A 15,158-nucleotide genomic window follows, 5' to 3' on the forward strand; every position below is an offset into this window, starting at 1 on the left:
AGCCGTTTGTGCACGGCCAGAGCGGCTCGTGCAGCACCAGAGCTGTTTGTGCACCCCCAGAGCCGTTTGTGCACCCCCAGAACGTCGCGCTCTGCTGCTATTTTATGCAAACCCCCACGGAACCCCCCCATCCCCTCCGCCCGGCTGGCAGCAGCAGCCCCTGCACCCCTGCACCCCCCTGCCGGGCTGCTGCGCAGGCGGTGTGTGTGGGGGGGGGAGCCGTGCAGACCCCCCCAGGCGCGGGGGTTCCCGCGTGGCCCGGGGCTGCGCGAGCGCGGCGGGTCCCTCCATCTTGGTGGCCCCGCGCGGCCCGTCGGTCGGTCGGTCGGTGGCTCGGTCCGTCCGTCCGTCCGTCCGTCCCGCCCGCCTCCCTCCCTCCTCGTCATTGTCTGCGAGCGGCGGCGCGGCGGCGGCGGCGCTTATAAGGCGGCGGGCATTGCCCGGATGTGAGCGGCTGGCGATGTGTCTGCCCGGGAAAGATGCGATTATCCGCGTCTCCGCGGGGGAGGCCGTGCTGCTGAGGAGGAGGAGGAGGAGAGCGCTGTAAACTTGGAACAACTTTGGGACGGGCGGCTCCGCGCTCGCTCGGGGGCTTTTGCCTTTTTTTTTTTGGTTGTTTTTTTTTTTTTAAGGAAGGCCGGAGGGAAAGTCCCGGAGCCGCCACGGCGCCCGCACGGTGTCACTCACCATGTGTTTGTAAAAACAAAAGAGGGAAAAGTTGTCGGACCTTCTTTTTTCCTTTCTTTTTCTCCATTTTTTGGTTGGTTTCCTGGCTCGGCCGGCTGGGTGGGGAGCCCAGACCCCAACAAAGCCAGGTGTAGGGAGCCTGTAAACCTGGAGTACGCGGAGCAGCACTGACACACTTTGCCTGGTTCTGGAGGGTCACACACGTGTGAGATAATAAAGCACTTTGGCAGAAGAAGCCTTTTTTATATTTTTTTTTTAATTTTTATTTTTATTCATTTTTTTTCCTTGGAATATTGTGACCATATTTGTGGCCATTTAAGGTAAAGTTAAATTTTGCTGTTAGAGTAACTTGTCTGTATTTTTTTTGGAAATAATTGTCGATCCCAATGTGTTATTTAAAAAGAGGTGCAAGTTATACGATGTTTAAATGCAAGTAGGAAGTACACCGCGTGTGTGCACACAGAATCGTTGATAAATATAGCTATAGAAATAGATACATTGTAGATACACGGTGCAATTACACGTGTAAAATAGACACTAAGGTGCAAACGCCGAGCGTGGTAACTCGGTGCTCTATTTCCTACCGGAAAATGAAGTCGAACTAGTTTTTTGTGGAGCGTGTCGGGCCTGCAATGGCAAAATGTAAAATCAAAGTGTAAGATGCAGGGAGGGGGGAGAGGGCCGCTGCCATCGGCCCCACAAACTTGATTTTGCAAAGTTTGCAGCGATGTGAAGCGAAAAGCTCGGTTTGAAGCGGCAGGGGCGGGGCGGTGGGGAATCACAAACCAAAATAAAAAGAAAATGGAGCGGATAATACAAGAGAGGGGGGGAAAAAATACCGTTCCTCTTGGCCAAGTGTGCGCGTCACGTGTATTTGCAGCCTCGTATAAACTCGCTTTGCCATGTGTATATACGCGAGCTGGGGAAATTTAAAGTATAATCCCTGCAAAAAAAGTGCGGGAGGCGGCCGGGCGCTGCGCTCCATGTGCGGGTAGGGACGCGCTGCGCTCCGCGCTCAGGGCCGCGCAACCGCGGGGGCGCGGAGCGGGCGGGGGGCCCGGGCAGGGGGGCCCGGCCGGCGGGGGGCGGCTCGGCTCGGCTCGGCTCCGCGCCCCTTCCCTTCCCTTCGCTTCCTTCCCTTCCTCCTCTCCTCTCTTCCCCTCCCCTCCCCCGGCGCTCGCAGGCACCGATGACTCCGCACAGGCCCGAACCGCTGCTGGGTTGTTGTTATTGACCCCCCCGTCCCCCCGCTTTCCTCTCCGCAAATTAGAAATTGGGGCTAATTGGCAAAGGCTGCTCTCCGCTTCGCTCCCGGCCCCTCCGCACCGGCGCCTCCGTAGCCTGCGACTTTGCTTTTTTTTCTCTTTATTTTTTTTAATTGCTGTTACCGCTCTTTCTGCCTCGAAACGCGACTTTGCGTGGAAGAAGGAGAAGGGAAAAAGTTGGGAGCGGATGGCTGTAGTTCCTTCCCTGGGATCCTCATTCATTCCTCGCTGAACCTCCTGTTGCATAAATGATGCTCCGGGAGCGAGGCTTTCTCTTCTTTTTTCTCCTCCGGATTTGGGTTTAGAGTGGATGCTCCCGGGTTGCCATCGCCTCTTTGGAAATACAATATCGCTTTTTTGTTGTTGTTGTTGTTGTTTTTGCTGCCCCTCCATCTTTTTTTTCCCCTCCCTTCTTCTCAACTACCCACCCCCTGAAAAACCCGATTGTGTTTCCTGCAAGGCTCGGGACTGGCTTTCTGATTGCGGTTATTTCCATGTTTCTAGGTTTGTGTGATTTTGCTAAAATGCATCACCAACAGCGAATGGCTGCCTTAGGGACGGACAAAGAACTGAGTGATTTACTGGATTTCAGTGCGGTAAGAAACAACGGTGGAAATTAACAACAGCTGTAAAAAATATCTTCTAGCTGATCTGTTAAACTGAGAAAAAACCAAACCAAAAGCAAACCAACAAAACCAAACTGTGATCTAAGTGCATTGGGCAATTTTTAATCAGCAGCTAGAACCGTGGTAAATATCTTTTTGCTTAAAAAAAAAAAAAAAGGAAAAAGAGAAAAACAAAAATTAGAGCGTTTTTCTTATTTCTTATTGTATGTGATGGGAGATGGAATTGTGTTCAGAGCTTACGTTAATGTCTTGGATGTCTGAAATAATTCGTGCAAAAAGAGATGCCCTTAAAAGCGAACATTTCTCATCATTGGTTAATAACAATATCTAGCACTTTTATTGTGCTTTACATTTTATAGCGTTGTTGGCACGTGAACTAATTAATTGCTAATTAGTTGCTTATATTCTATTTTCGGTTCTTCCCTTGTTTCATTTTTTGGCACGCGGAAAGTGCAAAGAAATCCACGACTGTCTCAGTTGAAAGTTTTCACTGGAATCTCGTGTGGCTCCTGCTGTCGTTAAAACTGCTCCGGCCCTTCCCGGAGCCCCCCAGCTACATGGTGGAGATGGGGCGCTTTTTTTGGCTTTTTTTTTTAGTAAGTTTAAATCAAAAAAACCCCCAAGCGACTGCTGTGAGTCTGGGCCGCCCGTGGCCCGGCTGCTAGAGGCCAAACGCGGACCCGGACGTGTGCACTTGTCGAGTTTTGCGAGGCCCCCCCCCGGCAGCCCCTTCCTTCCTCCCCGTGCCCTCCTCCCGCAGATGTCAGCCCGCGGCCAGCCCGGCCGGCCCGCACCCCGTGCCCTGCTGGGGAGGGGGGGGAGAGAGGGAGGGAGGGAGGGCTGGCGGGGGAGCCCGGCCCAGGACCCGCAGCCCCAGCCAAGCTTCGCAGCCCCCTCTTTTGCTTGCTGCACTTTTTGCGTTTGTTCCTTGGCTTTTTGCAGGCTCTGACTCAGGGAAGGTGCGTATTATCCACTAGACACGTCGGAGAAGAGAGAAACCAATTAGGGTCGAAATAAATGCTGGGGAGAGAGAGAGGGAGCGAGAGAGAGGGAGAGAGAGGGGGAGAGGGAGAGAGCCGCGCTTCCAATTGCTCTGTGCTAGAGACGAAATGAGAATTTAGGGCAGGTGGCACTTTGCATTATTATTCTTTGGGTTCCCATATGCCAGGCAAATCCTAGAGCGGGATGGAAATGGACGTTGCTACATTTATGGCCAAGGTTTCACCAACAACCAACTTTGTTTCTGCCTTTGTCAGCGTGCGGCGGGCGAGGGAGCGAGCGAGCCCGCTGGGGCCGGCACCGCGCCGGGGTCGGGGGCCTCGGGCACCCCGCGCCGGGGCTGGGGCTGCGAGGGGCAGCGCTGGCTCGCGGGGGTGGCGGCTCGGGGGGCACAAACCGCGACCGCGCTGCCGAGCGGACCTGGAAGCAACTTTTGCCAGCCAGCGGACTCGGGAATCTCTCGTTTTCCTGTACTAATGCCTCTTTGTTTTTTTTAGATGTTTTCACCTCCTGTGAGCAGTGGGAAAAATGGACCAACTTCCTTGGCAAGTGGACATTTTACTGGCTCAAGTAGGTACCATTTTTGTTTGGTATACAGTTAAAATGTTGTTAGTTATTTATCCGTTAGGCATCACCTTTGTTGTGGTTGTGTTAATCTCTTTTGGGGAGCAGAGTCATTCAGATTGGAGTGGAATTATTCCTGAGCGCTGGCTATTATTATTATTTCCCTAAGACTGGGACATTTTCGCGGTATTTCCATGCGTTTATGATTATTTTTTTTAAAACCCCTAAACTTATATAATTCTTCAAGGTGAGCTAGTTTAAATCATTTTCTTTTTGAAACGGGGCGTTAGAGATTTTTATTTACAATTTCAGGCTATTTCTTTCACATGTCAGAAATCAGAATCAAAGGTGTTGCGTGGGAATGAATTTAGTGAATAAGAATGGAAGGCTGCTTGGGTTAAATAAATAAATAAGCAAGTACCCGAGGATAAACAGCAACCTCTTCCGGGAAAAGGGCTCTTTGGTGTTAGAGATCACGTTTGCTGGTGGAGTATTTCCCAGTGAATTCAAATCTTCAGGCTCCTTTCTTTTCCTGGTGGGAATGAGGCCATTTTCTTACTAAAGATTTGGCTGGGTTTGGAGCGTCCCTGCAAGGATTTGTTGGTCTGTTTCTGTGGCTGTGGTGGTGCTGTATGGGCAGCTTGTGCGTTTCACGCAAACAGGAGCCCTGTTTGATGACAAAAGGAGCGTGCGGTACAACGTAGGTGTCCAAGAATTGTCTGGCAACTCAAGTTTGATGGAGAGGCTTTTATATGCGTGGCGGATCGGAAGCAAACCCAGCAGAGGTCCTTGGGCGTTCGCAGTCAGTTTGGGAGGCTGTTTGGCCGGACACGAGCCCGTCGCGGTGTAGCGGTCCCGGCGCTCCGTACCGACTGTCGTTACACGCGGCGCTGGGCTGGGGCGCATGGGGGCCTTGGACAGGTCTTGGCTGCAGAGTGCCGGTGGCTGGCTGGTACGAACACGTCACCGCACTGAGTTTGGTGCCTGCTGTCTGCAGCTCGGGCTCGGGTAGAGGAGCCTCTCTGTGCGTTCGCTAGAGCCGTTTGTGTTAAATGCGCGAGTACGTCAATTAACGTTTGATTTCCAAAGAAGGACATCCTAATTTGAAGGTAGTCTGTAATATAAATGTTTAAGATACTGGATCAAACACCGCCTGCAATTATTAAGCACTCATTTTGCGAATTTCAGCCTATTCAGACTTTCAAAATAATGACGTGGTTTTGTTTTATCTTCACGAATTTGGTTATACTACAAATATAGCGACCTGGAGAATTTTACTGTTAGCTTTGAATAACTTTCCAAATGTAATTTGCCTTATATCTCACAAGCTAAAGATTTTAATCCTGTTTTTTTTGTCATTTTGTGAATTTCGGAGTTTTAATAACTGATTTAACCAAATAAATAATATTCACGATATTTGTTTTCACCGGAGAGAAGCAAAGGGTGTTTGTGCCAGGCAAATCGATTTGTCAGGCTTATATACCAGGCAGTGCAGCCACTGACACTCGGTGTGACAGCAGTCGACTAGATAGTTATATTGGGTAAATGCATCGTGAGCCTCTTCTGCGGAGTCATTTTGATCAGAAATGCGCAGGATAGCAAACCCAAGCAGGGAGCGAAGTCGGGGGCTCGTATTGCTTTTTATTGTCTCTAAATCTACAAGCCTTGGAGTAACTTTGCCACGTCGTTTCAGACACACAAAGAACGCAATGAGCTGGAGTAAGTTAGTCATATTGAGACAGAGACCATTTAAAATAGCGCCCGAGCCCTCCCACGCTGGAGAACGCGTGAGTGTGCGACTGCACCGGGCTCCGGACAGACGTGTCCGTGTGTCGGCCGGGCGCTCGCGCAGCGCACGGGGGACCCGGCTGCGTTTGCGGATGGGATCGGGCAGGGAGGTGCTGGGCGCGGGGTGGTTTCCGGCTCCGGGCGCCGCTCGTGCTCCAGACGCCCAGCTTGGGTACCAAGTGCTGCACGACACGTCTGGATGCAGGCTGAGAGAGCTCTGCTAACAGCACGGGAACACCGGTTATTATCCTAATTATGCGTATTGATAACGCGGAATTGCAGCCACCCGGAGGCAGGCTGGTTTTCCTCCTAGAGATGCCCTTGTGGAGTTTGAGCCGACCTTCTCCTAGCAGCCCTTTCCAAATTCTCTTTGAGGCGGGGAGCCACAGATGTCATTGCTCTGCGTCGACCCAGAGCTGCTTCTATAAGGGGGGAGAAGAAAGAAACAACCACCACACCAAACACCCTTAAAGAAAAGTAATCCCAAGCAGTGAAGTGAAACTAACTGTGCTTTAGGAAGTGTGGTAATATTTCATGCTTAAAGTCATCTTAATAGCTTTTTACTCATCTAATATATGATGCTCTGTTGTGATTTGTAATGTGTGAATGGAAATAAAGTAAAGACACATTTCCTTTTAATCTTTAATTTCACCAACGTGGCTTCTTACCACGTTAAGAAATGGTGCGGGCTGCAGGGGAGGAAGGAATGTAACCTGAGCCACAGCCGCGCCGTTCCCGTTCCCGGGGAGCATTTTTCACATGAAAGGCTTTTGTCAACCCAGCAAAGGAGCAGGAGTTCTTGTTTGATGTTTGCAGGTGTTCAGCAGAGAGCACTGAAACAATTCGGCCACGCTGCCGAGGGACTGACCGGGCCGGGCAGAAAACACCCCCTGCGCTCACCTCCCATTTACATTGTATTTGGGAGGTGATTTAATACCTGTGACTTCAACTGAACAATACACCTCCGTTACAATGAAGCGTGGTGGGTTGGGTTTTTTTTCCCCCTTTTTTTCAGGACAGTCACCAAAATAAAAGCGGTTTTCCAAGATCTTCTAAAATGTTCTGAATAGTTCACCGTAGCTCCCGCAGTAAAAGCGTTTGTCATAATGCAAGTGCGAGCCGTTGCAAAGTAAGGGGAGGATGGTGATCGCTGGTGCTTAATTTTTGGGAGTGGATTTTTGCGACAATTGTGGTGCCGGGTCTGTCACATTGGGCATATTTCAGTTTTCAAGCTGTTAATCAGAGCCCACATCTTCCTGATTATGTTCAATTTCTGCTTCTTCTATTTTAAGTATTGAATTTTACCTAAGTTTTCAGGCATCTGTTACAGATTGCCCACTGTGTATATGTTTGAATATCGTGTGGGTGGTGTAGCAGTAGAACAACCAAATCCTTACGATTGGCCGCTCCTGTTGCACAAAAAACCCCCAAATTGTAAAGCCTTTGGTAGCACAGACATCACTGAACAGAGCGAAGGCGCTTGGAAGGCTTCAAAGACTTGCTTTCAATTTTGCCGTTAGTTCGATCAGGGCTTGTCCTGCCTTAGAATAACAGGGCTGCCAAATTAATACAGCTTGGTGTTTGGAGGTCCTTTGTTTTTTGCTTTGGATATGTCTGTGAGTGAATTATAAACAAATATATATATATTGAAGTGCAGCTCATTTTTTGGTGCGTGGCCTTCTGGGAAAGGTGCATAATTCTGCCATTATTGGGGGAATCATCAGAAATCAGATGGAGCGTGTATGTTGGCGAGGCTCTGGTAGCGCTCGGGTGGGATGTGCCGGGGTCCCTGTGCCGCACACCCCGTACCGGGCAGGGCTTGGCGAGACTGGCGTCCGTTACGGCCTCAGAACGCGGAATTGCCATTCAAAGCAAAACCAAATCCCCGAGCAGCGCTGATGTTACGGCCGAGTCGGTGCCGAGGGCGCAGCGCGGTGGGTGCGCGGCTGTGCCGCTGCGGCGGTGGCTCCGCTGGGGATGCCGGCTGCGGCGCAGAGCGCCGGCTGGCTCGGTGCGTGTGGCAGCAGCGCCCGGTGCCAGGCGCCGTGCCAGGGCTGCACCGGCCGAGCCCCCGCGCACCCCGCCCGCCCGCGAACACCGGCGGCCTCAGCTGCGCGCGTACACAAAGGCGGCCGCTTCCATATTTCCCATCCCTAGCGTTTCGTAATTATGATTAAGAAGAAGAAGAATGCTCGTTGCCTCCCATCCTTCCAGCGATGTTTACTTGTGGAGCGCTGCATCCTCCTCCCCTCCGCGTCCCGGGAAGGGAGAGCTGTGGGGGCAGAGGGACCCGCGTCCGCTGTTTGAATTGGCCCGAGCGCCGCGGCGCATACTTGGAGGAGCTAAATATTTAGTTACAAAGGAGAGAGTTTGTGTCTTGCTCCCCGTGGCAAACCGAGTGTGTCCTGCAGAGGACACAGCCACTCATGTACATTTAAATCTGGAAGCTGAAGGTCCTGTCTTGGCAAACAACAACAACAAATCCCCTTGAATTCTGATTTTGGAAGAAAACCAGCCTTATGAAAGGGAAGAGAGTCTGAACAAATACTCTGCAGAAAGGTTGCGTCAGATCTGGTCTGAGAGAATTGCAGCTGAAACGCTTCGGTCATTCCTGTTGAATGCTGCAGCTTTATTTCCGAGTACTTTTTGTCCTAATCATTGCGTGTCTACCTTGTCAGGAGTCCTGGCTGTATTTAATAATTCAAAGCCATAGACATTAGCTGTCTGAGAGGCTGAAATGCTTGGGGCCGCATCCAGCCGAGTGTCACTTGGAGGAGAGGTTTGTGCTGGCCCTGCCAAATGGAGCAGGACCAGAAGTGGTGCACAAGGTACCGGGGAACGCGGGGCTCGCTTGGAATTAAGCAGGAGCACAAACCTTGTGTGACGTGGTCAGCAAGGGATGTGGAGAAGGAATAAGAAGTGTACAGTCTGGCTTCTTCCCCTTGGATTTGAGCTCGTACCACTCCCAAATTCAGACTGACTCTTGTCAGCTCCTGTTGACTGGCTTCCCAAGAAACATGAAATAGGCACAAAGAACTGTGCCCATCTTTCAGCCTTTCAGCACTTAGCTTGTGTTTTGGCTGCGGCAGAAAGAACGTGCGATTTCATTTATGATTTGATTCCCCCCTGCAGCTCTGTCCCCCGTGATTTCAACCATTACCGAGCTTGGGATTGCTTTGGTGTTTTACTTACCTGGTAGGTAAAAGGATTTAAGCACATGCTTTGGGATCCCGGGAATGTTGTGAATGAACTGCTTGAGGTTTTTTGACAAGATCAGCAAATATCTTTACCGTGCTATTGTAACGAGGAGATCACTTAAATAACAGATGAACAACTAAGTCACATAAACATATATAATAGAAGTATGTAATGAAAGTTTATGCTGTTAATTGCTCGAATCTCTCTTAAATGCACAGAATCACGAAGCACTAAAAGCTGTCATATAAACAGTTTTGTTTGGAGTTTAAAATTATTGTGTGTTTTTTTCATCTGCTATGATAAACAAAGTCGTTTTGTAAGCTTTGCAGATCAAACATTTACTTCTAATGGTAAACTACATTTTGTATCTGGAAATTGGTGTCTTTGCAAGGCTCAGAAAAAGAGTGGAGCCCCGGTGGCCCCAGGCCTGTGGTTTTCAGTGTTTGATATCATGATGTTATTTAGATCAGTTCCCATAAGCCAAGATAACAGATCTGCCATTGTTTAATGAGGGACAGGCTATGTGTTTGTCATGGTTTAAAGATCTTTTACCAACGTTTTCCCAGCTAAACGACACCAGGGATGTGGACGTAATCAAAGTAGAACTAGAAAGGGGTAGAAATTCCATTTCAAGAAGTGGATTTGATTTGTAATGGCTGGGATCAGCCTCTTGAAGGACTGGGTCCCCAGCCCGTTTCCAGTCCCACGCTCGCTGTGCGGTCACACAGAGCAGAGCCTGTGTGCTTCGGCATGGGCTGCTGGAGACGTCGGCATATAAAATTAATATACATGTAAGAGCACGTACCATCTGCCAGCGCCTGCACATAGTCCGGAGAGCTCCTCTTGCCCCTCGGAAGGCAGGAGGGATAACGACAGTTCAGATGAGTCCCTTGAATAATTCAATTTGGTGTTATTTATTGTGCGCTATTAACCGCCGAGTGCAAGTCACTCCCGAGTTTCCTGGGCGGTTTGGGCAGCTGATGCTGCCCGTCAGGCTCAGATGCTGGGGGCCTCCGCTGCTTCTGCCGTCTGGGAGGGCTCGTGTGCCCCACGGGATCTGGCCCAGATGCTGAAACCGGCCCCTTGCCATTCGTGCTGTGACTTGGGGGTTGTGTGGGGCACAAATCCGTGGTCTTGGAGCACCAGCCTGCTTGGTGTTCTTCTTCAACCTGCTTGCAGTGCTTGGTGCCTCTGGGCAAAGGGGGTGGCACTGGCCAAATTCTTAGATAATTCTCCTAATGTTTTGAAAGGCTGTCGTGTAATTTCTTTTCTTAGCAAACTTTAGAGAAATAGATAAAGTGTCGAGAAAGGTGAGCATATTTACTCCTCTGCCAAGGCAAACACTAGTGCAGTTGGTCTGCGTATCAACCGACCAGGTGTATTTAAAACCGGGTTTACCCTGGTGGGTTTGAGAGCGGTGAGAAGGTGCGGTAACAGCATTGTTCGTGCGAGAGCTATTGTGACAGTCGCCGTTTAACCGTGTCTTTCAAGACTACTATTGGTTGTAATGACAATACGTAGCTGCAGTCTATTGTTGTCTGTGCCGGGTATTGATCTATTTTGGAAACAACGCTTCACACGCGCTGCTGTATTTGCAGAGCGCTCTTGTGGAATTTGTCTAATCCCCAGAGACTTGGTATGTTGAATGTAATGATTTTCTCTTCCCCTGGTAGAAAGGCTTCCGAGGTGAAGGTGCTGGCTGCGGCGCTTGGCGCTGCCCTGGGCTCCGTGGTCTGGGCAGGGCACGTGTGCTGTGCGTTCGGGAGCCGCTCGCTCCTCTCCCTGCTCCAAACTCACCCGTGTTTCCAGCTGCTTTCAGTGGGGCTGCCGTCTGGGTTTCCTTGGCTCAGGGTTTTACTGGAGATGTGCACCAGCGTGTGTGCACCGCAGGGGTGGGCACCGGCAGCCCTGCATGGGTGCCCGTGTTGGGCTGGGGCTCCCATGCCTTCAGCTTCTCTTGCTTTGGGATCCAGGAGCAGGGCAGGCGGTCACGGTGCTGTGCGCCATGGATGGGGCACCCTGCTCTGACCTATGTGTGTATAGGGCACCCTTTTTCACCGCGTGTGCATAGGGTACCCTGCTTCGCCATGCCATGCCTGCTTCATTATAGGTGTGTATAGGGCACCCTGCTTCACTGTGTGTGTGTGTATAGGGCACCCAGCTTCACCATGTGTGTGTATAGGGTACCCTTTTTACCGTGTGTGCATAGGGTACCTTGCTTTGCCATGCCATGCCTGCTTCATGATACATGTATATAGGGCACCCTGCTTCATGATATGTCTGTATAGGGCACCCTGCTTCACTGTGTGTGCGTATAGGGCACCCTGCTTCATGATACGTCTGTATAGGGCACCCCGCTTCACCGCGTGTCTGTATAGGGCACCCCGCTTCACTGTATGTGTCTATAGGGCACCCTGCTTCGTGATATGTGCATATAGGGCGCCCTACTTCGCCATGTGTGTCTGTAGGGCACCCTGCTTCGCTGTATGTGTCTATAGGGCACTCTGCTTCATGATACGTGTGTCTGTAGGGCACCCTGTTTCACCGTGTGTGTATAGGGCACCCTACTTCGCTGTATGTGTCTATACGGCACCCTGCTTCATGATGCGTGTGTATAGGGAACCCTACTTCACCGTGTGCGTATAGGGCACCCTGCTTCGCTGTATGTGTCTATAGGGCACCCTGCTTCATGATACGTGTGTATAGGGAACCCTGCTTCACCATGTGCGTATAGGGCACCCTGCTTCATGATATGTACATACAGGGCGCCCTGCTTCGCTGTGTGTGTCTGTAGGGCACCCTGCTTCGCTGTATGTGTCTATAGGGCACCCTGCTTCGTGATATGTGCGTACAGGGCACCCTGCTCTGCCGTGTGTGTATAGGGCACCCTGCTTCATGATATGTGCGTACAGGGCACCCCGCTCTGCCGTGTGTGCGCACAGCGAGCCGTCGTCTTCCCCGGCCCGATGCAGAAGGGCTTGGTCCCTGGTTGGTGCTTCGCTGGTGGCGCAGAGCCAGGGAGGCTCCCAACAGGAGGTTTTACCTTTGGATCGTCCCCATGGCAGCAGCTCCTGTCAGCCCCATGGGCTCTTGCTGTGGGTTGCAGCGGAGTTTATTTTAAAAAAACAAGCGAAAACAAACCTCTATCGCATGTTACAGTCATTATGCAGCAATCAGTATCTCAGCCAGGATAATTTTAGGGGTTCAAAAACTGGAAAAAATTGAAATCCCTGAATGAATTGCATGTGTGTAATCCCTAAGAAAGCGGGGATCCAGTTCTTTTTGTTCTGTGTTATATAAAGATGAGACTCTCTCCTGGTGCTGTTTGTCTAGAAGAAAAGCCTGTGTTTTTGCTGAGCATTTGGGACTGTCAGGTTAACGTGGCACCGTGCACTTTTTCCTCTGACTGTACCTTTAAATACGATTGAGCTATTTGATAAATAACTGGTACAAAGGTTTTGTTATATTAAAAACAGCTAAGTATGACTCCTGATCGAATATCAAGACCGTAATTGAATCTCAGGGGTTCTGGTTCTGTTCATAAAGCATTTGAGCTGTTTTGTGCTCCGTGACGTCAGCCAAAAGCTTGATTGAATTATGTTCCCGTATTGTGGGAGCACCTGCCAGTGCCATTGGGCTGTCAGCATTTCCATTACAAACCTTTCAGATCCGTTTGGGACTTTGCCCCAAGCCTTTGAACCGGGCTTAAGGCCGGCACAGGAACTTTAAGCCTGGAAGAGGTGGTCCCACAAATATAAGAAAGCCAAACGATGTGCGGTGCCCTCCCCGCCGCTCTGCCCGTCCCACGCTGCTCCGTGGGCACTTTGGGTCTCAGATGGAGCCGAAGAACAGAGCCTGAAATATCCGTGTGGAGTGAAACCACCCAAAAGAGGGTTTGCTGGTAGTTGAGGAACGAAAGCACGCAGGGGTGAGGCTGGGATGGGGGCTGTCTGTGTGATCCCTGTACCACGGGTGGACGCGCAGGCGAGCCCGTGGCCGGCGGGATTCTGCAGGCTGGAGCACGGGTGTTCTCACTGGAGGGAGCAGTGACAGCCGTGACGCGTCTGTGCACGGTTATAATACAGAAATAACTATTACATTATTTTTAGCTCCTTATAGATCTGCATACTTCATTATGGGTATAGCAGCTAATCCTGAAATGCGGTGCCGTGCGCTGCCTTGGGAATAAATGCTCCTTATCCTCAGGTGCCCAAGGTCTGGGAGCTGGAATGCTGCAGATATTTTGATATCTTGTGCACAGGGGAGACGATTTGGACTCTCAAGACCCAGCAGTCCTTCAAAACCTCATTCACGTGGCGTTTCATATAGCACAGGTCACATCTGCCTGGAATGTAGAGCAGCGCTCTGCGTGGTGGTTCTGGCTGGGACTGTCCCTCCATGCCACCGGTGCCACTTGGGTGCTTGTGTGTTGGCTGCAAACTCGGGTTCTTCTGCCTGCTGGTGTTCTGGTGCTAACCTGGGCTCTCCTGAGCCAGCTGGATTTAACCGCGTTTTGTCCATTACAGTCCTTTGGGAAAGATGATGTGTTAAGTCCCGATCAGAGCCCAGATAACGCGTTATTCTGCAAGATCGGAGTTGTTAGCAAATGCGTTGCTTAACTTCTGGTTTTTGTGTCTAATCACTTTGTTGATTTTATGCTCTTTGGAAAGATTTACTTACTTGGGAAATACTGCGTCTTGTTGTATAAACAGGGGAAAATTCGTGTTCCTAAAATTAGATATTTAGTAAACACCACAAATTAGAGCATTTAGTTTATAAACTAGCTTATTAACTAATGGACATTGTCTTTTTTTTCCCTCTCCTAATTTTCTCATTTATATTCCATATTCTTTGCCTTTAATCTCTGTCTTTCCCACCTGAAGCAGTCAATGGGCAGGAGAGGCAGCCGAGGGCTCCAGGTTCACGCTCGTGTTGAGATTTGATTGAGCGCTTGGTCGGTGTGAAATGCTGGTGCTGCTTCAGCTCTCCTGCCCGGGACCGAGGTGTCCGGCAGACACCAGGACTGTGCCCATGGCCAGTTAGGAGGTGAACGTGGCCAAATTGCCAGTTATCAGGGAGCAGGGAGGCGCTCAGGCCGGGTCGGTGGTTGGGCAGTGTCCCCTTGCCGGGGGTGCTGCGTCATCAATCCTACACAGAAACGTTATTGGCACTACATTGGCCCCTTTAACCACAAACCCAGTTTAGCCGAAGCACAAGAACGTTGTCAGATTAAAACCATATCTGTCTATATATAATGACCCACGTTTGATTTCTTTTTGAGGCGCTGGGAATTCAGTTGTGTCCAGGTTACTTGGGTAGAATCGGCTGAGCGGCGTGGTCAGTCGTCACCTTTCCGTGGGTCCCCGCTCGTGCAGATGTTTGCGGTCTCATTTCTCTCTTCCCCTTTAGTGACGTGCTTTTATTGTTTCCTTGGGCTGGTGAATGCAGGCTCTGTAGGACAGGAAAAACACTGCACTTCATTAAACTCCATTAGCCCGGCACAGTGGGGCAACATTCCGTCTTTTTGCAGGGCAGAGAGCTCCGCCGCTCCGCTCCGGGCTGGTGGGGGATCCGCAAACACCTGCCATAATAAGGATCAGGATCCTCCCGTGCCCAGAAACCCCCCGATCAGTGCGGTAACCCCACATGGTCCCCTTGCCTTCTGATGGTTGCTTGCTCAGGGTGCAGAGAAGGTTCTCTTGAAAATGTAGAAGTGAAGACGTAGGAAAGGAGGAAGGAACTGAAAATGCTGTAGTCAAAACTGAACCAGAGGACAGATTTGCATTTTGGTGGTTCTGGAGTCCCAGTGCCTGTAAATGCCCAAGTGTCACATGTGGCCATCGAACTCCTAGTATCTCACTACAAGGAGAAGATGAGATGTACTGCACTAAAAGTATGATATTTTCCACTGTTGATATCTGTGATATCTGACTGGTTTTTAACGTATTTTTACATGTAAAGAAAACATCCTCGCGCTGCCATGTGATGTGTTTGTAAACAGGGCAGTGCCTAATGCAGAATTGGTATTTTC

At 50.4% G+C, this 15,158-nt stretch overlaps 1 protein-coding gene across 17 annotated transcripts in view; it reads left to right on the forward strand.

Moving 5' to 3' along the window:
• The first annotated feature begins 436 nt into the window (after positions 1-436).
• LOC136114621 (transcription factor 4) overlaps positions 437-15,158 on the forward strand; it is a 173,996-nt gene continuing 159,274 nt past the window's right edge. For 10 of the 17 annotated variants that reach the window (XM_065860012.2, XM_065860018.2, XM_065860013.2 and 7 more), the window contains exons 1-3: positions 1,836-1,907; positions 2,457-2,548; positions 4,075-4,147. In XM_065860012.2, the coding sequence (XP_065716084.1) occupies positions 1,877-1,907; positions 2,457-2,548; positions 4,075-4,147 (196 nt within the window). In that variant the 5' untranslated portion in view covers positions 1,836-1,876. The other 7 variants (XM_065860020.2, XM_065860021.2, XM_065860024.2 and 4 more) reach the window with 7 other exon arrangements.

Source organism: Patagioenas fasciata, chromosome W (assembly GCF_037038585.1).
Source record: "Patagioenas fasciata isolate bPatFas1 chromosome W, bPatFas1.hap1, whole genome shotgun sequence".
In the NCBI taxonomy this organism is placed as follows: Eukaryota; Metazoa; Chordata; class Aves; order Columbiformes; family Columbidae; genus Patagioenas; species Patagioenas fasciata.